The following is a 24,878-nucleotide window of genomic DNA, read 5'->3' as shown; positions in this document are numbered from 1 at the left end:
ATTGGTTAATGTTGGCATCCTTCTCATTAAAGGAAAACCAGAGTAACTTTGAGGCTGTCTGACACACCAGAGGTAATCACAACTATTACTAACAACAATGATGCTTTGCTCTTAATTAGTGACTGCACAATAACCGGAGATCCTCAGATGAAAAATGCTGTTAACAACCGTTGGCCCCATGAGTGCCCCCAATGCCTCTTTTACCAAATGTGTAAACTGAGGCACAGAGGAGCTGAGTAGTTTTCCCACGTCCTAACTATCAGTATCCTGACCGACAATAACACTACAGGAACTCCCTCGCATTATTTCCCATTTGTACTGAGGTAGCGCCTGGGAGCCCCAGTCACAGACCACGACCCCGTTGTGCCAGGTGCTGCACCAAACACAACAACAAATATCAGAGTAGCAGCCGTGTTAGTCTGTATCCGCAAAAAGAAAAGGAGGACTTGTGGCACCTTAGAGAGCATAAGCTTTCGTGAATGCATCCGATGAAGTGAGCTGTAGCTCACGAAAGCTCATGCTCAAATAAATTGGTTAGTCTCTAAGGTGCCACTAGTCCTCCTTTTCTTACAACAACAAATAGAGCATCCTTGCCCCAAAGAGCTTCCAATCGAAGTAGAAAAATGTATTTGTACATTTGAACAATGCACAATCACACTTTGCTTTGATGCCTTGCAAAAGTTGATATTATGATGGACTCCCAATATGTCTGTCAAATTATTCTGAATAATAACAGCCACCTGAATTCTGCTTATCCCTTTATCTTTCTACCCAATGACCGAGGAGAAAGAGGGTTTCAGAGAATGTGTTTCACTCTCTCCAACTTTCAAGCACCGCAGGCCATCTGTGTCCCTTCTGAGAGATGTTTCCCCGTCAAACAGGCTTTACGGTTTTACATAAACAGATGCACAGAGACAGTAGAGAAGCATCAGCTATATTTTGCTGGTGCTAAGAAACTAGGACTTTTTTTTTTTTTTACTATTGGCAGACTTCCCATTGGAATGGGGACTACACGTTTTCTGGACTGGCACAAGATGTGACCTTTTGTCTTCATTTGCTCATTCAAAAATCGGTTAGGATGGGAAGAAGTAATTTTGTTTTCTTTATAACATGATCCCAACTGGCTTAAGATCGCCTTTTGAAGTGTCTTTTACGTGTGCGGTAACAAAAATTGGTGAAGCGTAGGCACTGGCTTCGGAAGGTTCCACAGAAACAGATGCGCGTACAAGTCCCCTTAAACCAGTTGGTCGGTTAATCTTCGTTTCATGGCCAGGTACTCCATGGAAGGAGTAAGTTGCAGCCACGAGTGTGTATTTAAAAGGCACCCATTTCTTCCATGAATGATGAGACCTCACTCAGGGATGTCTGAGTTCACCCCTTTGTATGCTTAGTGCAGGCATAAATTAGCCCAACACAGCAAACAGCCACCTTGCCAAAAGCTTTAGCAAAAGAAATAGAAATATATTACATGGCAAAGCCATATGGGCAGGCCCTTCACTTCAGAACTATTGCAGGAAGTGTATGTGATAAGTAGAACTGGAGAAAGAGGGTCTGGGTCAGGTTTCAGGATTGGATGTAGTCTGGTGGGGTCCGAAACCGCTCAGAAATGCAAGCTGAACCAGGTTTCTACCAAACAAACCAGGGCCTTGGCATATAACACTTGTCTCTTTGCATGTGCATTACAATCTATTTCCTACAACTCTGGGCTAAGGGAAATTATTCCCCCTTTGGGAATGGGTCACCGAGGACTGTAGCTCTTTTAATAATGGAAAGGATGGGAGGAAACTCCCACGCTCTCCAAAGTGAGAGCTCTTTTGAAGAGGCATGTAAGGGGGCAGTGCTTGCTCAGTCTTGTCATTTATTTTTTCCATGACAAACAGTTGGAGAATCTCTCTCCTCAATCTCCCTTCCCATATGTTTGCACAAGATAGCAGCATGCATCATCCAGGCAGATACCATCAGCTGAGCAAGAAGGAGCGGATTTGGAGAACATATCACAGGCTCGGTCTGTTTCTTTGATGAAATTTACCATGTGTTGGAGAGGATGAGGATGCAGGGTGTCAAAAAATTCTGTCCTCACACTGGATGTGACAGGAATATAAATGTGTCAAGCAGAGCGAGCATGAAACAAGTCCACAGCACTGTTTAAGCCATACCTGGCTTTTTTGTGCTTCTGGCTCCCAGTTGCACGGGATGCATGAGATGGCCCAGTACTCTGGGATTGAGACGAAAACATTGTGCTAGCGGTGTCTGAGCTTTCTCTCACTATACATGTAATCTAAATTCTTCCATTTATGAGGCCCATCCCCTACGCTTAGGCAAGGCAGCAGACGCGGGTCTCAGGAAGAGATGCACAGAAGGGAAGGAGGTTGTGGCCATGCAATACGTTCTGAAGTGAAGGGCCTGCCCATGTGGCTTTGGCAGGTCATATAGTTCCATTTCTTTTGCTACACCATTTGGCAAGGTGGCTATTTGAGGTGTGGGGTCACTGAGTGCCTCCACTAGGCATACAAAGGGGTGAACTTGGACACCCCTGTGTGAGGTCTCATCATTCACGGAATAAATGGCTGCCTTTTTTAAATACACACTCGTGTCTGCAATTTATTCCTTGCACTGAGTACCTGGCCATGAAATGAAGATTAACCAACCCCCTGTTTTAAGAGGATTCGTATGTGCCCCAGAGCCAAGTTCCTCCTATCGTAGGTACCTCTATGGGCCACATTGCTGTAGGATCTGAGTACTTCACAGCTTTTGATGTACTCATCCCCCCAGCACCTGTGTGAGGAAGGGAAATACCTGCCCTGAGGGAGCCGAGGCATAGAAAGTCTAAATGACACACGGATTCCATGGCAGACGGGGAATTGAACACCCATCTCCTATGCCCCAGGCTCGCACCCTAACCCATACGTACTCTCCAGCAAAAGCTGTCCTTTGAGCAATCCTGTTGCAATGGGCCAGATCCTTAACTAATATCGCTCACCCCAGGATTCAGTGGCGGTATGGCCATTTACACCAGCTGAGGATTGGACCCATGCCTTGAAGTAGATTTGGGGCAGCTATTGGACCTCAAAAAAAAACAGCAGGAAATTTAGGCCACTGAAGACTATTAAAAGCGGCAAAGAATGCATCCGACAAAGAGGGTATTCACCCACGAAAGCTCATGCTCCAGTATGTCTGTTAGTCTATAAGATGCCACAGGACTCTGCCGCTTTTACGGATCCAGACTAACACGGCTACCCCTCTGAAAGAAGACTATTAAATATCTATACATTGCAATGCATAAGTGAGGTGAATAACACGCTTTCCTCCCCGACAACGACTTGTTTAACACTTGCATAGTTCACATCAGAGACCTTTGAGTCCACGAGCATTCCCTTTCTCTCTCTCTCTCTCTCTGCATTTACTGCTGCCTGGGTTCTGACACAGAGCTCTTTAACAACATCAGTGTTCTCCCAGTTTAAAGCACAGAGAGAAGTAAACTGGCAAAAAATCAATCGGCTGCATTTAGGGACGCTAATAGGACTAGCATGAGGCAATGTAGCTCTTTAGGCAACTTAAATTACATGCGACAAGCCTCTTTCCTACAGAGAAGAAAAGGAGGACTTGTGGCACCTTAGAGACTAACCCATTTATTTGAGCATGAGCTTTCGTGAGCTACAGCTCACTTCATCGGATGCATACCGTGGAAACTGCAGCAGACTTTATATATACACAGAGACCATGAAACAATACCTCCTCCCACACCACTGTCCTGCTGGTAATAGCTTATCTAAAGTGATCATCAGGTTGGGCCATTTCCAGCACAAAATGATCACTTTAGATAAGCTATTACCAGCAGGACAGTGGGGTGGGAGGAGGTATTGTTTCATATTCTCTGTGTATATATAAAGTCTGCTGCAGTTTCCACGGTATGCATCCGATGAAGTGAGCTGTAGCTCACGAAAGCTCATGCTCAAATAAATGGGTTAGTCTCTAAGGTGCCACAAGTACTCCTTTTCTTTTTGCGAATACAGACTAACACAGCTGTTACTCTGAAACCTTTCCTACAGAGAAGGCACTTTTCTCCTCTCGCCTCCTGAAATCACTCCCTTTGACTGACTGAGAAAACGTAATAGTAGTTTGAAAGGCTAGGGCAGCCCATTTCCCCCCCAACCCATCCCCGTCACATGATCTCATTTAGTGCAGGGGGGAATGGGTGCTAGAGCAGCAGGGTATCTCCCGGCTCTTCACTCTGCATCCTGAAGTGTGAACCTGGGTCAATGGCAAATGCTCCCTTCTCTTTAGATCCCACTTTGATGAATTTCAGAGTAGCAGCCGTGTTAGTCTGTATCCGCAAAATAAAAGGAGGACTTGTGGCTCCTTAGAGACTAACCAATTTATTTTAGCATAAGCTTTTGTGAGCTACAGCTTGCTTCATCAGATGCATTCAGTGGAAAATACAGTGGGGAGATTTTATATACACAGAGAACATGAAATGATGGGTGTTACCATATACGCTGTAAGGAGAGTGATCAGGTAAGGTGAGCTATTACCAGCAGGAGAGAAAAAAACCCCTTTTGTAGTGATCATCAAGGTGGGCTATTTCCAGCAGTTGACAAGAATGTGTGTCAAGAACGTGTGAGGAACAGTTGGTGAGGGGGGAAGGAAATAAACATGGGGAAATAGTTTTACTTTGTGTAATGACCCATCCACTCCCAGTCTTTATTCAAATCTAATGTAATGGTGTCCAGTTTGCAAATTAATTCCAATTCAGCAGTCTCTTGTTAGAGTCTGTTTTTGAAGTTTTTTTGTTGAAGAATTGCGACTTTTAGGTCTGTAATCGAGTGACCAGAGAGACTGAAGTGTTCTCCGACTGTTTTTTGAATGTCATAATTCTTGACGTCTGATTTGTGTCCATTTATTCTTTTACGTATAGACTGTCTGGTTTGGCCACTTTGCAACAGCTACTTACAGTCACTCATGCATGCGTAATGAACCAACAGAATTAAAGACCCAGCAACACTTGCTGAGCCACTTAAGAGAGCAAATGTGGCAATATGATCCCCCAGACAGAGGCATAGCTTGAAATACATGAACACAAGCTACTTCTGCCTCTTCTGCTCTCCTCCAATCCATGCTTTCAGCAACCTCACAATTTCTCAAGGCCAAAATGCCACTAGTCACATTGTCCTTATCATCACGAGGGTAAAAGGTGTGTTCTTACTCATGTTAGCTAACACCAGGTAACTAAGAGGAGGTAAAAAGCTGGTGAAAACAAGGCAGAGTTTAATATAAGGTCCAGCTACTTTGTACAATATTATCTTTTTTCTAATTAAAAGGGAAAAAAAACAAATCTGTCCATCTCTAACTAGCTAGTTGCTTGCTTGAACCTGTCCGATCACAGATATGGGCCAATGTAAAAGGGAAAAAATATGGGCACTGGACTGTAAAAAGTCAGTGCAAACTGCAAGTGGTACCCACTGCCGCTCTACTGGTATGCAGTTGACAGAGGCAGCTAGCATCATTGCAAATGGGGAGGTGTGCAGCCTTGGCCTTCTATTGAAAAGCACCGAGTTCCTGTGAAGATGGTACTCCCTCATCCTGCAAGGCTGCAGGAATTGTAAAGGTCCAGAGAAAAACTTTCAGGGGCTCATGCTCTTAATCCTCCCTCCCTGTGACTGAAAAGTCTCCATTCACGCTGTCATAAATATAAAGGGAAGGGTAAACACCTTTAAAATCCCTCCTAGCCAGAGGAAAAACCCTTTCACCCATAAAGGGTTAAGAAGCTAGGATAACCTCGCTGGCACCTGACCAAAATGACCAATGCGGAGACAAGATACTTTCAAAAGCTGGAGGGAGCGAGAAACAAAGGCTCTCTCTGTTTGTGTGATGCTTTTGCCGGGGACAGAACAGGAATGGAGTCTTAGAACTTAGTAAGTAATCTAGCTAGATATGAGTTAGATTCTGTTTTCTTTAAATGGCTGAGAAAATAAGCTGTGCTGAATGGAATGTAGTTTCCTGTTTTTGTGTCTTTTTGTAACTTAAGGTTTTGCCTAGAGGGATTCTCTATGTTTTGAATCTAATTACCCTGTAAGGTATTTCCCATCCTGATTTTACAGGGGTGATTCTTTTTACTTTTTCTTCTATTAAAATTCTTCTTGTAAGAAACTGAATGCTTTTTCATTGTTCTTAAGATCCAAGGGTTTGGGTCTGTGTTCACCTACGCAAATTGCTGAGGATTTTTATCAAGCCTTCCCCAGGAAAGGAGGTGTAGGGTTTGGGAGGATTTTGGGGGAAAAGACGTTTCCAAGTGGGCTCTTTCCCGGTTATATATCTGTTAGACATTTGGTGGTAGCAGCGATAAAGTATAAGGGCAAAAGGTAAAATAGTTTGTACCTTGGGGAAGTTTTAACCTAAGCTGGTAAAAATAAGCTTAGCAGGTTTTCATGCAGGTCCCCCATCTGTACCCTAGAGTTCAGAGTGGGGAAAGAACCTTGACATGGTGGCAGAGGTGGGATTTTAAAGGTGTTTACCCTTTCCTTTATATTTATGACACGTCAAAGAAAAGTGCTCCAGGTCAGGTTAGATTGTGATTAGAAGCAAATTAACTTCCACTTAAATTGTTCTATTGCCTCAGAAAGTATATTCTTGGTCATCAAAGAGTTCTTGGACATGCACAATAATTGCCTGGTATGAAACTGACTGTCAGTAAAGAAAGAAGTTAATTGTGCCTGCTTCAGAGGTAACTGGATATTTGTCACTTATTGATTTAAAGGCTAAATGATTATTATAAAAAAAATTATTGGGATTCATCAACTATGCTAAACGGACGTCTGTAACACAGTGGTTGGATGTTAGTAACATTCTTACTAATGAATTGCCATTTAATTTTAATAGGGTATTGTGTTCAAATTAATGGAAGTGTCTGAATACAGAGTCAATCTGAAGTGATGTCCATCTGCTATCTTGATATTCAGTCCCACTGGTAACACGTTCCATCTGGGCAGGTGGGAATAATGGAAGATTTCTGACACCTGGTGTAGCCCCAAACTCCCCCAAATCAGACCTGTTGCAAAAGGTCAGTGAAGAAAAACTGGGGCAAAGCAATTTCAGGGGCCCCTTCGCCCCCTTCCCTGTCTCAGACCTCAGACATTCTTGTGGGGGCCCCTGTGGGGCCTGGGGCAAATTGCCGCAATTGTGCCCCCTCCCCCCCCCCCCCCCGGGCAGCTCTGTGCTCAGTTGCTCTGGAGTAGTAAGAGCTGATCTTAAATGACCTGGCTGCGAACTGCTGGGGAACACTGGATTGTCAGAAGTGCTGACTAGAAAGGCAGGGATCGCCTATGGTATCTCTAGGTAAAGAAAGACATTGGCCAGACCACCCCAAATGTAGCTCTACTTAAATCAGTGCAGCTACATCGATTTACACCAGAGGGATAAACGGATGTGGCTGTTTCTCAGTCTAACCTTACCTTGTGTTCTGAACCAAATGTACTTGCAAAAAAGCTAAACAAGCACACTGAACGTAGAAAATGCTGTGAACAGTGCAAATGACTCTGACTCTGTTCTTTACAGTCACAGCTCAGGAGCTGCCTGTAATAACCGGTGTTTCAAGACCAGTCACTCAAATAAATTAATGGAATAGTGTAGGAGAGCCAAAATAAAAGTGCCTTGCCAGACACATATGCTTTTTTATCAGTGAAATTGGCAAGAAAGTCTCTTTCAGGCTTATGCTTTTCAATTCCAGACCATACAAAGAAATAAATTGATTTTCACAAACTGAAGATACTTCATCTTGAGAATTTAACATTTCTGTACAAGGAAATATATACGAATGGTGCAAAAGGCACATTATAACCAGCATTTTTGTTCTGAGAGAGATAGCATCCTTCTTAACACAGTATTTCTGGTATTTTCTATAATGGAAACGAGATACAGCTCCTAAATTAATTGATCTCTTCCTGGAACCCTCGTCTTCCAGCTTATCTGACCTGCATTCCCTGGCAGTAAATGGCTTCTCATAAGCTCTTTCCACAACGATGAAGTGAGCAAAACTCTCTCTTTGCCGTGCATAGGCGGCAGCTAGCCAGGTTGGCAACAGAGCAAGGCCACGGTTAGGCCTGACTGATCTGAGCCAAAGGGACGTCTTTCCAGTGGGCTTTCGATCAAGCCCAGCAAAAGCCATGCCCTGCATTTTTCAAGCTATTTAGGCTTTGCTGTACTCAGCATCGACTCAAGTGGCTAAATCCCTTTTGGAGATATGAGATTTAGGCTCTTCACTCAATTAGATGTTACGATGCTGAATGTAGCAACATCTAAAAACCTTTCAAGGTCTGGGCTGATGTCCCCCTGCCTACAGACAGGGACATCAGGTGGCATGTGGGGAGTCTTCTCAGGTAACTGTGGCAGGAGGCTTTTGCCTTCCTTTTCTTTATGCTTCCATTTTCTCCACAAGTGACAGCACCTTGATCATGTTTCAGAGTAGCAGCCGTGTTAGTCTGTATCCGCAAAAAGAAAAGGAGGACTTGTGGCACCTTAGAGACTAATAAATTTATTTGAGCATAAGCTTTCGTGAGCTACAGCTCACTTCATCGGACGCATTCAGTGGAAAATACAGTGAGGAGATTTATATACTCAGAGAACATAAAACAATGGGTGTTACCCTACACACTGTAAGAAAAGTGATCACTTAAGATGAGCTAATACCAACAGGAGAGCCGGGCGGGGGGTGGGGTGGGTGGGAGAAAACCTTTTGTAGCTTCCCTTGCAGCAGCAGATGTTCCTGTCCTGGCCCTCATCAGCAATTCTCTATGACATTCCTACAGGCTAGAGAAGCTGCAAACCAAAGTGACATATTGTGTCTTCATAATGCAGTTAGCAAACGATGCTGCTAGCCTTAGCAAACCAGGCAGCAGAGAAGCTGGGAATACAGATTCCCAGAATGAGCGGGAGGGAACTTTTAGAGCTGATCATGGAGAAGGGGAGGGGTGATAATCTCATAGGGGAATCCCCTATCAATCAATCCTGGGGCATTTTTCTGCAGCGAGCCAGATGCGATGTCTGCTTCCCTTCAACGCTGGTATGCCCTAAAATAGACATCAGACGCTGCACTTCTCTGTTTGTCCAGAAGATGATCTGTATCACGCAACCCGGGTGCATTTGGTCACCAATTGCCCAGGGCCTTTGTTCCACAGGACCCTGTGTCTCGAGAATGGCTGCCACAGCATCATCCCCAATGAACAGAATGAAGAGCGGGTGTCTTTGCAAACATTGGGGCAGATCCCCAGCTGGTGTACACAGGCATAGCTGTACTAAGTCATGGCGAGGGGCTGCTGAATTACGCCAGCCACGGGTCTGGGTCAGAGTTTGGGGTGGGAGCATCTGGATGCCAATTAAGGAAACTGAGCCACATTTCTCTCTCCAGGGAGGACAAACGCACAGCGTCCCACAAGAGCATTTCGGCTGCTCCAGCAAACAAAGCCCGTGTTGGGGAAGGGGGCAGCCCCGAGAATTCATCTCTTCCCAGTCGTAAGACAGAGAAATAAAATATACTGTGGAACACAAACAGACTCTGCCAGATGCGTGAGAGGAACCAAAGTATGGGTGGGATGGAGATGGCTAAGAAGCTACAAAGATACTGCACACCCACACCCACACACACACACACCCCCACACGCACACTCTTTTATTTCCACATAGAAATCTCATTACAAAGAATATTTAAAATGCAACACTGAAAGTGAACCTCCTCCTAATGTCTCTTCTAAGCTTTTATTGCCTATGAAGGTAACACAATATGTCTGATCATGCTGAAGAGGAGCCTGCTCACGCAGACTCCACTGCGAAAAGCAGACTGACACTGTGTTTGAAATGCTCTGCAATGTTTGTACCGAAAAAAAAAAAAATCCCATTTCCTTAGGAAGGCGCACCCGCTGCCCGTCAAACTAAGCATGGGCTTTGGAAAGCGTAACTTCTGGCCACCATTGTCATAGCCAACAGCGGGCGGTGAATCTGCAGGGAAATGCTCTGCTCTTTCTTCTTGTTAAAATTCAGAGCACCAGCTCCCTTTAATGAGTCTTGGCTATTAAACTGCTGACTGGCTAATCTAAATGCTATTATATTACACCCATTCAGCGTTTTACAGTATTCCAGGCACAACCTGGCTTCTAAGATGTGAACTGTTTTGGTCCATATATTTCCAGCTGAATTGAAATGATAGGAAGGTATAAAGGGGTTGGGGAAAGGTACATTTCTCAGTACGGTTAGCCTGCTAACCAGATCAGAAAAGCAGCCACATTTCACCATCCAAACAATGAAAGTCCCCATTTCTCTGAATCCTGGCATCTCCCTTCTGGCAGGGAATTCATAGCTTACTCACACAGCGCACTCACGCTTTACCTTACATTTAATGTTAATAGTGAGAAAGTGCATTGAGATCCTTGGATGGAAATCTTTAAACCAGGGCAAAATATAATAATGATAATATTTGTCACTCCCTCTTCGAGGCTATAATTCTGTGCTTGGCTATATAAGAACAATCACAACTCTGGTTCTTTGCCACATGGTTTAATCGGCAGTTGCACAGTATTAAAAACACCTACACCAGGGCAATCCACGCAAATGGTCTGTTATGTGATCGGAACCAGCTGGAGCACTCGACTGGGACTGAGGAGACCTGGTTTAAATTCCCAACCCAGCTATGGACTTTCTATATGAACTTGGGCAAGTCATTTCACCTGCGCTGGGCCTCAGGTCCCCCTGCTGTGAAAACGGCGATAGGATTTCCCCACCTGACAGAGGTGTTGTGAGGATAATATTCATTAATGAGGGCAAGGTATTCAAATACGATAGTAATGGGAGTTGGTAAGCGTCAGTGTGATCCCAGTGTAATGATGCTGGATTGGAACCTCCTTTTACACTGGCCACCAAACAGTCATCAGAGCTAACAACTTTCCCTTTCTAAGCTCTGATGTGCTTTGGTGTATCAGGGTCTAACATACCCACCTGGTTGGGACTGTTACCCAACCAGGATAACAGGGTAAAAGCCTGCACTCTCCAGTCTCAATCTCTTCCTTGCAAGGGAATATTAAAAATACATCCTCAAAACATAAAAACCCAGGTCATGTTCGCAAAGGAGGCTAATTCCTAGATAAATTCCTCCCCATTCCCACTCTCCTTTATCTTCTCCTTCTCTCTCATTTTTAACACATACTTTTACAACCCAATTGTGGTTTCAAAGGCTTTCTTAAATCTCTTAATTAATTTTCATCTTCTAAGCAGCAGTAAAATGCGACAGCTCTTTGCATGTTCTCTGCTGTGTCGGACAACTTCTAAAATTAATTTCCGTTTAAATGGAAGGAATTCATGTAATTTGCCTTCCATGACATGATTGCAATGTATTCGCGGCATTGGACTGCATGGACTTTCATAGGTGTGGCCTAAAAGCCTTAACATGGACTTGCCAAGAGACAAAGCAGGCATCAGATTCCTTTTCTCTGGTTTGTTTTCCGTTTTGGTTTATTGTTTTGTTTTCTTCCCCTTTCCTTTGCCATGGATCTTTTTCTCCAAGGCACTTAGTGCTTGATAAAAGGTTAACATAGGTTGGAGGTATGTCACAGTAGCTAGTTACTCTCTGAGTCCTGTCAGATGCTACTGTTGTATTATTTCCTGAATTAAGATACCTGTTGGGTTCCTGTTTCTTTAATGACAGGTTTCAGAGTAACAGCCGAGTTAGTCTGTATTCGCAAAAAGAAAAGGAGTACTTGTGGCACCTTAGAGACTAACCAATTTATTTGAGCATGAGCTTTCGTGAGCTACAGCTCACTTCATCGGATGCATACCGTGGAAACTGCAGAAGACATTATATACACACAGAGACCATGAAACAATACCTTCTCCCACCCCACTGTCCTGCTGGTAATAGCTTATCTAACGTGATCATCAAGTTGGGCCATTTCCAGCACAAATCCAGGTTTTCTCACCCTCCGCCCCCCCCACCCACAAACTCACTCTCCTGCTGGTAATAGCCCATCCAAAGTGACCACTCTCTTCACAATGTGTATGATAATCAAGGTGGGCCATTTCCTGCACAAATCCAGGTTCTCTCACCCCCTCACCCCCCTCCAAAAACCACACACACAAACTCAATCTCCTGCTGGTAATAGCTTATCAAAAGTGACCACTCTCCCTACAATGTGCATGATAATCAAGGTGGGCCATTTCCAGCATAAATCCAGGTTTTCTCACCCCCCCACCCCCATACACACACAAACTCGCTCTCCTGCTGGCAATAGCTCATCCAAAGTGACCACTCTCCCTACAATGTGCATGGTAATCAAGGTGGGCCATTTCCAGCACAGATCCAGGCTTTCTCACCCCCCCCCCCCCCCCGGGAACACACACACATAAACTCACTCTCCTGCTGGCAATAGCTCATCCAAACTGACCACTCTCCAAGTTTAAATTCAAGTTTAACGAGAACGTCGGGGGGGGGGGGTAGGAAAAAGCAAGGGGAAATAGGCTACCTTGCATAATGACTTAGCCACTCCCAGTCTCTATTTAAGCCTAAATTAATAGTATCCAATTTGCAAATGAATTCCAATTCAGCAGTTTCTCGCTGGAGTCTGGATTTGAAGTTTTTTTGTTGTAAGATAGTGACCTTCATGTCGGTGATTGCGTGACCAGAGAGATTGAAGTGTTCTCCGACTGGTTTATGAATGTTATAATTCTTGACATCTGATTTGTGTCCATTTATTCTTTTACATAGAGGCTGTCCAGTTTGACCAATGTACATGGCAGAGGGGCATTGCTGGCACATGATGGCATATATCACATTGGTGGATGTGCAGGTGAACGAGCCTCTGATAGTGTGGCTGATGTTATTAGGCCCTGTGATGGTGTCCCCTGAATAGATATGTGGGCACAGTTGGCAACGGGCTTTGTTGCAAGGATAGGTTCCTGGGCTAGTGGTTCTGTTGTGTGGTATGTGGTTGTTGGTGAGTATTTACTTCAGGTTGCGGGGCTGTCTGTAGGCAAGGACTGGCCTGTCTCCCAAGATTGGTGAGAGTGTTGGGTCATCCTTCAGGATAGGTTGTAGATCCTTAATAATGCGTTGGGGGCTGAAGGTGATGGCTAGTGGTGTTCTGTTATTTTCTTTGTTAGGCCTGTCCTGTAGTAGGTGACCTCTGGGAACTCTTCTGGCTCTATCAATCTGGATTTGTGCAGGAAATGGCCCACCTTGATTATCATACACATTGTGAAGAGAGTGGTCACTTTGGATGGGCTACTACCAGCAGGAGAGTGAGTTTGTGTGTGTGGGGGCGGAGGGTGAGAAAACCTGGATTTGTGCTGGAAATGGCCCAACTTAATGATCACTTTAGATAAGCTATTACCAGCAGGAGAGTGAGTTTGTGTGTGTATGGGGGTGGGGGGGTGAGAAAACCTGGATTTGTGCTGGAAATGGCCCACCTTGATTATCATGCACATTGTAGAGAGAGTGGTCACTTTTGATAAGCTATTACCAGCAGGAGATTGAGTTTGTGAGTGTGGTTTTTGGAGGGGGGTGAGGGAGTGAGAGAACCTGGATTTGTGCTGGAAATGACCCACCTTGATTATCATACACATTTTGAAGAGAGTGGCCACTTTGGATGGGCTATTACCAGCAGGAGAGTGAGTTTGTGTGTGGGGGGGCGGAGGGTGAGAAAACCTGGATTTGTGCTAGAAATGGCCCAACTTGATGATCACTTTAGATAAGGTATTACCAGCAGGACAGTGGGGTGGGAAGAGGTATTGTTTCATGGTCTCTGTGTGTATATAATGTCTTCTGCAGTTTCCACGGTATGCATCCGATGAAGTGAGCTGTAGCTCACGAAAGCTCATGCTCAAATAAATTGGTTAGTCTCTAAGGTGCCACAAGTACTCCTTTTCTTTTTGTTTCTTTAATACGCTTCATATTAGAGCAGGAAATTACTTACTCTTGCTGTCTGTCTGGATTTGAGAGCTAGCGTGATGGAGAGGGTGGAAACCCCAAAGGTCGACTGTTAGGCAGACTAAAGCCTCTTCCATGCCACTTGGAGAACGCTTTTCCAGCAAATTCAACATGTGCTGAACCTTCTGTCTGTGTCCCAACAACTGTTCTTTTGACTGAAAACTGGTTGATGTTTGTTGTCCAGGGCTTGTGTTCATTCTGTGCCTTTAGCATTAGCATTGGGAACACGATCGGAACCCTGCTGTCAGTCACACACCAGCTAACTTGTAGACTGGGGTTTAAATTTGCATCGTGAGACACCTTCACGGGGCCTGGTTTTCATAAAGTGTTGAACACCAACACACTGAGAATCAGGATCCTTTAAGATGGCGCTTGTCTGTTACCCCAAATCACTAGTCAGACCTGAAAGTGCAGTTCTGGGACAACGAATGGGTTGTATTTCCTTGCTCCCACAAATATGTGGGGAGGGGTGGGCAGAAAATTGCATTACGTTGTTTTCTGAAGACACTGGTGGAATGATCCCGGAAATATTCTTGCTCCTTGTGATTCCTAAATTCCAGCTCTGCAACCCTGTTGACCTAGTATGGATGAAATATTTGGCCCACTGTGTTCAGAGATGGGGGAAGAACAGTGTTATAACAAAAACCCTGTAGCAAGGGAATAACCTGAGACTACACAAACTTTGTATGTAATAGGCCCAAGGCAGAGATAAGGGTCTTTTACTTACTAGCAGGCCATGAAGTAAGTTTATCTGATTACTTTTATCTCTTTGCATCTGAAAACATGATTTTCTTGAATTTATTTATGCTGTTTGTTCTTACGATTTATCAAAGATGTAACACCATCAGCAGGTGCCCATCCTGTGCTGTACAAGACCTGATAACAATTAAAAATGGACAATTTCATACTAGTATACACTGTAACAAGGAACAGACTACTTATTCCTACCTAGATAGATAAGTAGCTACTCAGTCCCTACCTAATACTCTTATGAGTAAATAAAAAAACCTTCTCTGTGCAAACCACCCCCTCCCTTAGCACCTGTGAGAAAAACAGGCCACAGAAGGTTAGCAGATCCGAGCCGTCTGCTGAACCACTTATCCGTTCTTCAATATTATTCAGTGTGTTTTGTTTCATTCTGTTTGAGCTGTGTGGGTTAGTTGTGGTTGGTGATATATCACATGGTGTTGTTCCCTGCCGGAGTGAATGGAACTCTCAGGATTCTGGTCTGAAAAGTCCCAGAAAGTTTGAGATTTGCTATTTGAGAACATTCATGCTAATAAGACATGATTATGTTAAAAGGTCAGTGAATGCACATGAGGCAAGAGACGTTGCTTAAAAATGCAAAAAAAATTAAATAAATAAAAAATGGTGGAAAGGTGTTTGCAGCATTTGTTCAGCTCTAGTTTGCATTTTTAATCTCTCTCCTCTTGATTCTGAATTCATCTAGAAGCCTATCAGTTTGTCTTCAAGGGCTTCAGGGCATCCTCATTGGGGATGGAGGGACTAGGGGAGTTGTGAAGGTCTGGAAGATGCCTGGGGAAAATAAGACTTTCTGGAGGAGTTTAGTACAAGCTGCACAGAAGCTCTGCCTTGATTTGGGAATACACCTTCCATCTGGAGCGTCTGAGCTTTCAGTGTCCTTTGTATCTCGGAAACTGTAAAATCAATGCCATTTAAAATTTCTAACACCAATTAGCATCTGGCAGAAGCGAGCTATGGATGTTCCATAGCCTGGATGACTTATAATGGGTGTGGGCAAAGTCCTAGCAAAGATGCAAGAGACAACAATCTTGCATTAAGAGGAGGGGGAAAGGACTATGTGACATAACTAGTTTTTCTCTGCTCTTACTCCCTCTGGTCTAAGAACATTGCTTTGGTCCTATTTCTTGTGTGTTTGCATTTGCATTTCTGCCTGGAGGGTGGAATGCATATGTTTGATCTCACCTTGAAGAAGGTCATGGTAGCTCCATCCTTCACAGCTCCATACTCTATTTTCGTTTGCTTTGCCAGATCATCTGCCGAGTCGATGGGGGATTCCATTCTCTCCACAGTCAGGAAGGCAGCAAGGTTGGCTGTGTAGGACGAGATGATGATGAGCGTGAAGAACCACCAGATGCCGCCAATGATCCGTGTAGACAGAGCTTTGGGCATCAGCTCAGACCCTAGGAGAGTAGGAAAAGCAGTTGAAAGGAGTCAGAAAAGAAAGAGAGAAAAGAAATAAAAAGAAAACAGTATATATTTCAAGCACTAGGTCACATTGCTGAACTGTAACAACTGCACAAATTAAGCCAATTGTTTTTAATGCAAATTACCCAGACGTCTTGCATGCAAAGAAATTCGCATTTTTTTTCTGTAGCATTTGCAGAATTTTCTCTCTTTGTTGCTGACCTTGGGTACAGTGCACAGTTTACAGGAAACCTTCAAAACTGAAGTAATTAACTAGGCTGCTTTTATGAGATTTAAATAGCAAGTCACTTATGAACTTTTATGAGTGTTTTGCTCTGCCATTTAAAAAGCGCTTTACTTTTATATGAATTACTTCTCAAAGGCCTCATTCTGGGGGGAGTATTCAAATACACAAGGCTTAAAAAAATCAAACAATGCAAGAGAGAAATTATCAGGATCCATTACTTTGAATAGCTGCTGGAGGTAGAAAAGTAGGAGATCTTGTGCAGCATGGAAGGTGTAACTCGCCTGGAATGACTGTGACTGAACGGAGATGAAGGACTAAATGGGCTGTGCTATTTTTGCAATCTCGTGAGACACTGATTAAAAATGGGGAAAGGGGTTGGGTTTGAAACAGCTGCAGTCAGAATACATTTCTGATCTGGAATTTGCATGGAAAGTTGGATTCTGCAAGGTAATTTAAGGAGTGTGGCGTTAAAGTTGTGGCACATAATGCAGCATTGCCCCCGCATTAGGTGCCTGAGGAAGCAAGGTTGTCTCATCAAGAACTTATTCCTGCTCCATTCTGTCTCATCCTTTGGTGTAGCTGAAGGCGTGGCTCTGAAAACCATTTCTGAATCAGATGCAGAATGGAGTTAAAAGCAACACAGGGGACCTCTAATTTAACTGCGTCCAGTAAGGGAATGATTCATCCTGCTACAATGTCTCCCTGGACACTGACCTTGTCCAGCTCTGGGAAGAATCTTTATTAAGTGTTGCTACAGTGCTGGCAGGGGGACACAGAACAATATTTCTTGTGGGTGTTGCTGAACTAATGCTTTGGGTTCTTTTAGTTTCCCTGCCGTGACCATAAGTGGATCTGGGTGGAATAATTCATAATTTAATCATGCGTGCGATACATTTCATTTCTCCGTTCCTGAATTGTCTGCAACCAGATCACAACTGGCTTGGGTTTTATTCCTGACTTAAAAATAACTCACCAAACAAATCCTTGCACTGGGACTCCCTTGTGCAGAGTTCACTGCATGTATGCCACGTTTGAAATTCAAACTATTTTGATTGGACAGCCAAGTCACATGGTATGTCCTCGTTTGGGCAAGTGTAACGTGTAGGAACAAGCTTCTGGTGTAAATGGTCATGGCTATGAATCCAATTGGAGCCTTTTCATTGGCTCTGGTGGGCTTTGGACCAGGCCCTATGTGAAATTAGTTGGTGAGACAAGTTTCAGCTTATCTTGAAGTTTTCTTTCTACAGAAGAGCTGGCAGGGTTTATAGCCCTAGTAAGTCCACAGCCATCCATGGCACCTCTCACAATCTGAATCCAGACACTCCTTTCCAATTCGAGCTCAATCCTCTCGCAAACGGACTGTTTGCTCCAATCTGGGCAAACGTTAAAACCAGATGGTGCTTGACAAGCGACTGAAGAGCCCAAATGGAACTGCAGTAGCTGTAAAGGAGCTGGAACCAGCCAAGTGAGCCGTACCAGGAAAAACACCTTGCGTGGTAACGTGTGGGATGGGAGTGAGTTTCCCTGGCTCTTCTAGGGCACCGAGGGCCTGTGGAGCTGTGCTTGCTTGCACTAGACCTGAACTGCACCCACTGTGTGCAGCCAGGGAGAAGTGTAGGATTCAGCAATGCAGATACAGCCCAGCGTTGCTCCCAGGGTAACAGCCTTTTGTCAATGGAGGTTCAGGGTCTGGAGAAAAGCACGAGACACTTCCTGTACAAACTGACTTCTCTTTTCATCTTAAAAACCTGGTTGGAATAACTTTTTTTTCTGAATCCACAAACATGTGTCTTTCTTCTCTCCTACTTCTCTCATTTACCGCCCTACCCCACCATAGGTCTCTTTCTGACAAACGCTCAGATACTGTTCTTCCACTGGTCCAGTGTTGCTCTTATTCCTGGATATGCAACCAGACAAATGACACCCAAGTGAGGCAGGGTACCGCTGACTGCTGAGCTCCAAAACCCATGGACGACTGCATCGTGACGGACCTGGGTATTTCTGAACTCATTTAAGTCATCCCTCTCAAACAGCCCCCATTTCAGTCCCAAAGTTCCATGGCAGCCTCTCACTTCGACTGCAGAAAATTACTGACAGCAAAGAATAAAGCATCCTGGGACTGAAGCTATAAACAGAGTTGGTCACACTAAGCAAAGGGTTCCTGCAGCTGTTTGTTTCCTGCATGGGTAGTTCTTTTATGTCCCGCATTCTGGGTCTCTGCCACGTACTGTGCCCCACTGCTGGGCCTTGACAGATCATCAGGTCTGGTTTACTTACTTTTAAAGTTTGTTTTTGGAAATTTGGAAGACTCTAATCAAGAGAAGTCTCACGTTGAGCCTCTGTTCAGCTTGAAACAATTCTGCTCTAATCCATCCAGCCTATTTCTAAGGTTCCTGTCACCATGGTATCAAAGAACTCCTCAGACATTAACTCCTGCAGACACCATCGAAGGGCGTTTTGGGAAAGTGCCCTAGTACGTTTTGTATGGCTTCCTCAAGACTGGAACACAGATGGGATGTGGAGAAGACATGTGGGAGAGGAAAGACACTAGACTGTACTTTCATTATACAGCTCTCCTTAGGTGATGAACATTTACACTGCTAGCTAAGAAAACAGGTTTTTGAAGGTACTTTCAATTGCACTTTATTTAATTGGCAGCTATGGAGTCCATCAAAATGAGTGTTCCAGCAGAAAGCCCTATTATCATCTAGGAGTATTTTATGAATTACCTGTGCCAAGGATCAGTGGATGTGTTTGTAGTTTTTGAACTTCTCAATTCACTGAGCTGAAACCCATCTGATATTTTGGATGCTATACCTAGTGACTGACCAAAGCCTTTCTCAAAGGGTTCTGTTGTTTTAGGGTCTGTCCACTGTCTGTTCTCCCTTCCATGCCGTGCTAGGATGGAGTCACCACGTGGGAAGAAATGTTAAACCCTCAGCCGCATGCATTGTGTGAGAACTGGTTCTACTAACGACCAGTGAATGGTGTGAGGCAGGTTAGATCTTCCTGAAAGTAAATGAATCACTTAAATTATTAAAGCTGTGTCACCAGAGAAAGAGAGATGGGGGGCTACTGCTCCACCTGGTGAATTTAAGCAGCTGAGATGGATTGTAACATAATGTATTCTCACACACAAATGCACTTCCAGCTGATCTTTTAGGGGTATATTTTCAGACTCCCTATTTCTGACATAGTTTGTGCCTATAAAAACTGCACCCGTATTGTTGGTTTTTTTGCATGTGTGGGTAAGTCACATATTTACTCCAACAGCCAGGTGCAGAGCTGTCTAAATGGGGGATTCCGCATCCTTGATAAGCAACAGGCACAAAGATAAGCAGTTGTGAAACTTCACCCACACAAAGAGGTGAAGCTGGGGCCAGGCTGAATCTTGGACCCCTAAGAGGTAGTAACTCACTTTATTTATTTAGTCTTTATATCAATTTAGACCTACTGGTAACTCTACCCCATGTTCTGGGCATAGGGTGACCAGGTGTCTGGTTTTCGACTGGAACACCCAGTCGAAAAGGGACCCTGGTGGGTGGGGTCAAAAGGGAAGGGGTGGGGCCTCGGGGAAGGGGCAGGGCTAGGGTGTTCATTTTCTGCCATTAGAAAGTTGGCAGCCCTATCTGGGCACTCTTGGCATCTGTGTAAAACTCCAATGTCAAGCTCCGTGTGACGCTGGAGTTGCCAAACATAAAGCAGCTGCAGCCACACCTCCTTTATCCTGCCCTACTGAGCACTATCCAGTCACCCCTCACAGGACTAGTACATTTGAACACGGCCCTCCTACCTCCCACCAGACCGAAACCTCCCTCAGTCCTACGCCGAGGCCGGCTCAGACAGATGGGCTTTGTGCCATGCCCGGGAGGTCAGCAGGTCCAGGCGATTTCAGAACTTGGAGGGTAAGAAGAACATGGCAATGGAAAGGAGGCTTTTTTATAATGAGAAGGATGTAGCTAGAGGTCTCTGCTGATGGCAGATGGGGCAGCATGGCTTTAACTGACAGTCCTCGTGGAAGCGCTTATTCCATTCTGCGCTAGGTCAGCCTCTCTTACCGCGGGGCAGGCGCTTCCCCAAATAAATTACAGTGACTTCTACTGTAGAAACAATCTCTGTGTTCAACAATTCAGAGCAGGAGGTGAGCACTCTCCTGCCTCCACACTCATGAGGAGATAAGGTGAAAAAGAACATGCCGGTCTCTGTTGGGTGAGCAAAGAAGAGTCCTCCAGCCCCACCCTCCTGTGACAGATGAGGAACTGTTCAGGTTTTCTGGAGAGTCTCCGTACCAACGCCTCTGGCTGAGGCAGCTGGATTCCTATTTCAGGCTGGGTTAGTTCTTTGCCAAACTGGTTTTAATGTCCTTTCTCCCCTATTTCCCGCCAGCTACACAAAGCAGTGAAAGCACAGTCTACAAACGAAAGGAAAATCATGGCAAGTGAATTATGCCCTACATAGACCCCAGGACCCTCCTGAGCTCCAAGTCATGGCTGGTTTCCATGGATCAGATTAATTCCACTTAGGCATTTATCTAATTAACCCCTGTCTGGCCTTGTTTGCACTAGGCTCACTGGCGCACGTGCAGCTGGATAACGCAAAGCCCTGGATTGTATACAACACACACACATCCAACCAACTCTCCGGAGAATTGCTTCTATCTGAGCTCGCCACTTGTGCATGGTACATCTCAATCAGAAAGAGTAACAGGAGAGACAAATAGTTCATCCCACGGTGGATGCCATGAGCAGTAAAACTGTCAGCGGAGAGTGATCTCCCAGTTCCTGCAGCTAACTGCCTACCCAGCGTGGAGACAAAAAGCCGGTGTTGACAAGCACTTCTGTAATCGTTAAGAGACAAACTTCACAATTTCAAACCCAATGTCTGTGCCTGTCAGCGTGCAGTAACATAGCTTCTCTCTGCAACCCGGGCGTAGGGCTGCCACATTTATTCTTTTTGCTACAGTTGGTTGTTTTTGACAAGTGCAACTGTGCTTTACCTTGCTCCTGTCAAACATCAGGCACCAAACAAAAGCTCTCACCGTCACAGAAAATAGCAGAGTGTGGGTGTGGGTGTGGTGGGGGGTCAGGGGGGCCAGCCGTACCTTGCTGCATTAGCGCTCCCATTCCAAACCAGAAGCTGTTGAGCAGGGTGAAGTTATTCTCCACGATGTCTGATCCTGGGTTGCAGGGGTGAGCGTCATACCACTCATACGGGCTGAACCTGTGGAAAGCAAGAGTGTGGTGTTTGGGAGGTTGCATGAGAAGGGCCCAATGGACCGGGAAAAGCAGAGCTGTTCCAGATGGAGCTGTTCCAGAGCGCCCGCTGACCCCTGACATTTCTCCATCGCTTAAACCCAGGGAGAAGCTTGGCCAAGAATTTCAAATGTGATTACGGGTTTGGGGAACTTCAAGTTTTGGGAGCCCAACTTGAGACCCCTGATAAAGAGGCCTTCATTTCAGACGGTGGGTGCTCAGCATCAGGCCCCTTCACGGCGTCTCAGGCTGGGCCCCCAAAGTCACCGGCCCCTTTTGAAAAGCATGGCAGAGGACTTTCCAGTCATACACAGTCAGCAGAAGCATAAGGCTGATGGAATGGAATGAGGCACAAACACAGGAGCTCCTCTCGCACCTAGTATGAACAAAGGACTCTTCTGTGCCCACCGGGCAGATTCTGCAATAATTTCTCAGCATCATCTCATGCAAAGTGTAGTATTTCAGAGACGCTGGGGAGCTACTTCCCCCCGGAGCACAGGAGGATCTGTTTGTGTTTTAATTGCTGTTGGAAGAGGAGTATTTTGCAGAAACACAAGTCTCTTGCAGTGGGCACAACAGCACATTCGGTGGAACCCTGTACAGCCTCCCAGCAGAAGTAGGGAGCTCCTGCATCTCCCCCACTGGAGTTATCCCTTTCCCCCCTAGAATAACTTTGCTGTCAAGGCTTGCCTACGCTACTGAAATATGCCAGGCTAACCGCTACTGTTCCCCCTCAAGGACCCCTGGCACCCAAGCACAGACGTTCTCACGCTGCTTTGCAAGTTTGCTAACTGCCATTTGGAGAAGAATACGCTTCACCAGGGTTAAATACTGACTAATTCAGAACTCCTTTCGTGCCAGAGGGTGGTAGATGCAACTGTTGAACTAGCTGCTGACTCAGTGACCCACAATGCACCAGTGGCCTTGCAAAACCTCCCAGAATGCTCTGTGTCAGACAGATGTACTAGGAACTGTGGGACAGGTACTTCAGGTAAGAGTATAAGGAAGGAATATGCAAGATGCTCCATTTCAGCACCTAGCAACCTGGGCAAGCATAACCCCTCTTCCCTGTCATGGGGGTAGCTCTGCCAAGACTTACTTGCAGCTGAGATGAGCTTAACACAGCAAATACCTGCTGAGCCGGGGAGGCTCTAGTGGGCTACTTAACAGAAGCATTGCCTCCAGACCCAACAAGTACCGCGGCTTGCAGCGTGGCTTCAGCAATGTGCAGACCCAGCGCAGCTGGTGAATGGAGGAGTCTGTTAATTGCACAGGTCTGTTCTCATGCCCAGCCCAGCAGTTTACAGACAAAATCAACAGCCTGTTGTAGTCGCCTCTCGGCACAGCTGAAAGCCCTGCCTGAGATGGATGGGTAAATACATCTTTTAACGGCGCTCACTCAACCAGGATCCTGAGGGGGCTCTCGTCAGGAGAGATGCTAATATTTTTAGAGCTGTTTATTCACATTTGCTAAGAGTCCCAAATTTTGCAGTGATTAAATTAAAGACATAATTGGCATAATTGCTTTTGAACCAGACATATTAATTATTATCAGCTCAGCTTCCTTTAGAAATCCCTGTAGTCCTGCCTCAAATCCTGCAGCCCCCCGTTTGTGTTAGGAGAGGTGTTTTAAAATAACTTGTAGGTCTCCACCAGATGTGGTGCTCTTTGGGGAGATGTCCCATTTAGTTTCATGGGGTTTCCTCAATCGGAGAGGGACAGATGTCTTTGGGGGGGTTGGGGAGAGGAGAATTCAGACTTTAGGCACTGAAAGGAACCTTATAACAGTGCTTTTGCAGAAAGTGGCACACCTTCACCTTTGCACATGTAGAACATTAAATATTAAAATTGGAAAATTAAAAACTAGACTGAACAAAGCACTAGAAAATACCCGGTAGGGAGCAATCCTGAATTTGCCGGGCTATAGACTAAATGGGGCATCACAGGACTTTGTACTTCACAAAATCTTGCAAATTAATTTTGAGTATATTTGTGCTGTGCGAGAAAACTGATAGATAAATCTGTCCATTCCTCCATGTTGGGGAATTATTTTTTCCCCGTTAATGACATTTATAGTTTTCATCAGAACATTTCTTCAGCATTTTTGGGTATTAAGTGAAATCTGGCAACTGAAAATGAATGATTTCCCCCGCCAACAAAAACCCTCCAAAGATCGATGAAAACGGAATGATTATGATTACTGGAACATTTGTCTGGTCAGAAATGCTGTGATGAAGAGCGTTGTCCATCTCTGTTCTCCATGTGCTTGTCAGTGCAGTATGTGAGTTCCTCTCCCGGATCACATCCTGCCCCGCATTTTCACTCAGGTGCACGACTGGCAGCAGCACTGGAGGCTTCCCCGGCTCTGCCCTACTAGGGTGTCTCAATCCCAACCTGCCAGAACCACCCTGGAGGGGACACATACGTCTCCATGACCCATTGAATCGTAGACATCTCTGCTAAGACTGCCCATAAAGGGACAAGTGGAAGACTCTAGTGACATGGACCCCAAATTACTTCACACACTGTTACTGAACTCTCAGTCACTGCCAGGTCCCACTTGAGAGGACCGGAGGATCTTGACTCTGGAAGTCTGTGTTCAGTTCCTGGCTCCGCCACAGACTGACTGTGTAACCTTGGGCAAGTTACTTCCTCTCTCTGTGCCTCAGTTTCTTATCTGTCAGATGGGGATAATATTCCATCCTTCCTCTCATTGTTTGCCTGGTCTGTTTAGACTGTGAGCTCGTTGGGGCAGGGGCTATCTCTTACCAGTGTTTGCACAGCACCCAGCACCCTGCTTTGGTTTGAGCACTACAGTATTACTAGTCTGTCTAGGTATTGATTGGTCTATCCCTTTCCCATCCCTCTGCTTTAAAAAAAAATTAGAAAGGAAGACAAAATTGTACTGAAATTAAAGTCGGCTTTAAATACTGCCCATTTCTTTAATGGCCTGGGCTGAAGTGTGCCAGGGCTTTACATTGAGAGTACATAAAATATAGTGAGCAAGCCAGACCCATTGACTGAAGCCAGAGTTGAAGAATTAGATAAAAACTTTCTCCGGCTGCCAACTGAAAGAATATAAAATGGAAGGGGAATTGGGAAGATCAAATGAGCCCAACAAGATAACACGCTGAAGGTCTCTGAGTGAGAACCTGGTAGTGCTGCTCAAATTACAGAGAAATATTCAGAAGACTGCAAAGCAGGGGAGTGACTTCAGTGCCTGAAAAGGCTCATGGGACCATTAAAG

The 24,878-nt window shown here is 45.1% G+C and overlaps 1 protein-coding gene across 4 annotated transcripts in view; it reads right to left on the bottom strand.

Annotated features, from left to right (window-relative positions):
- The window catches only part of GRIK3 (glutamate ionotropic receptor kainate type subunit 3), a 237,257-nt gene that overhangs the window by 8,392 nt on the left and 203,987 nt on the right, over positions 1-24,878 (bottom strand). For all 4 annotated transcript variants that reach the window (XM_084652520.1, XM_084652517.1, XM_084652518.1 and 1 more), the window contains 2 exons: positions 21,481-21,599; positions 15,911-16,128 (listed from right to left, as the gene is read on the bottom strand). In XM_084652520.1, coding sequence (XP_084508646.1) covers positions 15,911-16,128; positions 21,481-21,599 — 337 coding nt within the window. The remainder of the gene's footprint in view (positions 1-15,910; positions 16,129-21,480; positions 21,600-24,878) is intronic.

This window comes from Lepidochelys olivacea, assembly GCF_965140295.1.
Source record: "Lepidochelys olivacea isolate rLepOli2 genome assembly, chromosome: 19".
Taxonomy (NCBI): domain Eukaryota; kingdom Metazoa; phylum Chordata; order Testudines; family Cheloniidae; genus Lepidochelys; species Lepidochelys olivacea.
The sequence above is the reverse complement of the archived record's forward strand: the minus strand, read 5'-3'. Positions and strand labels throughout refer to the sequence as shown.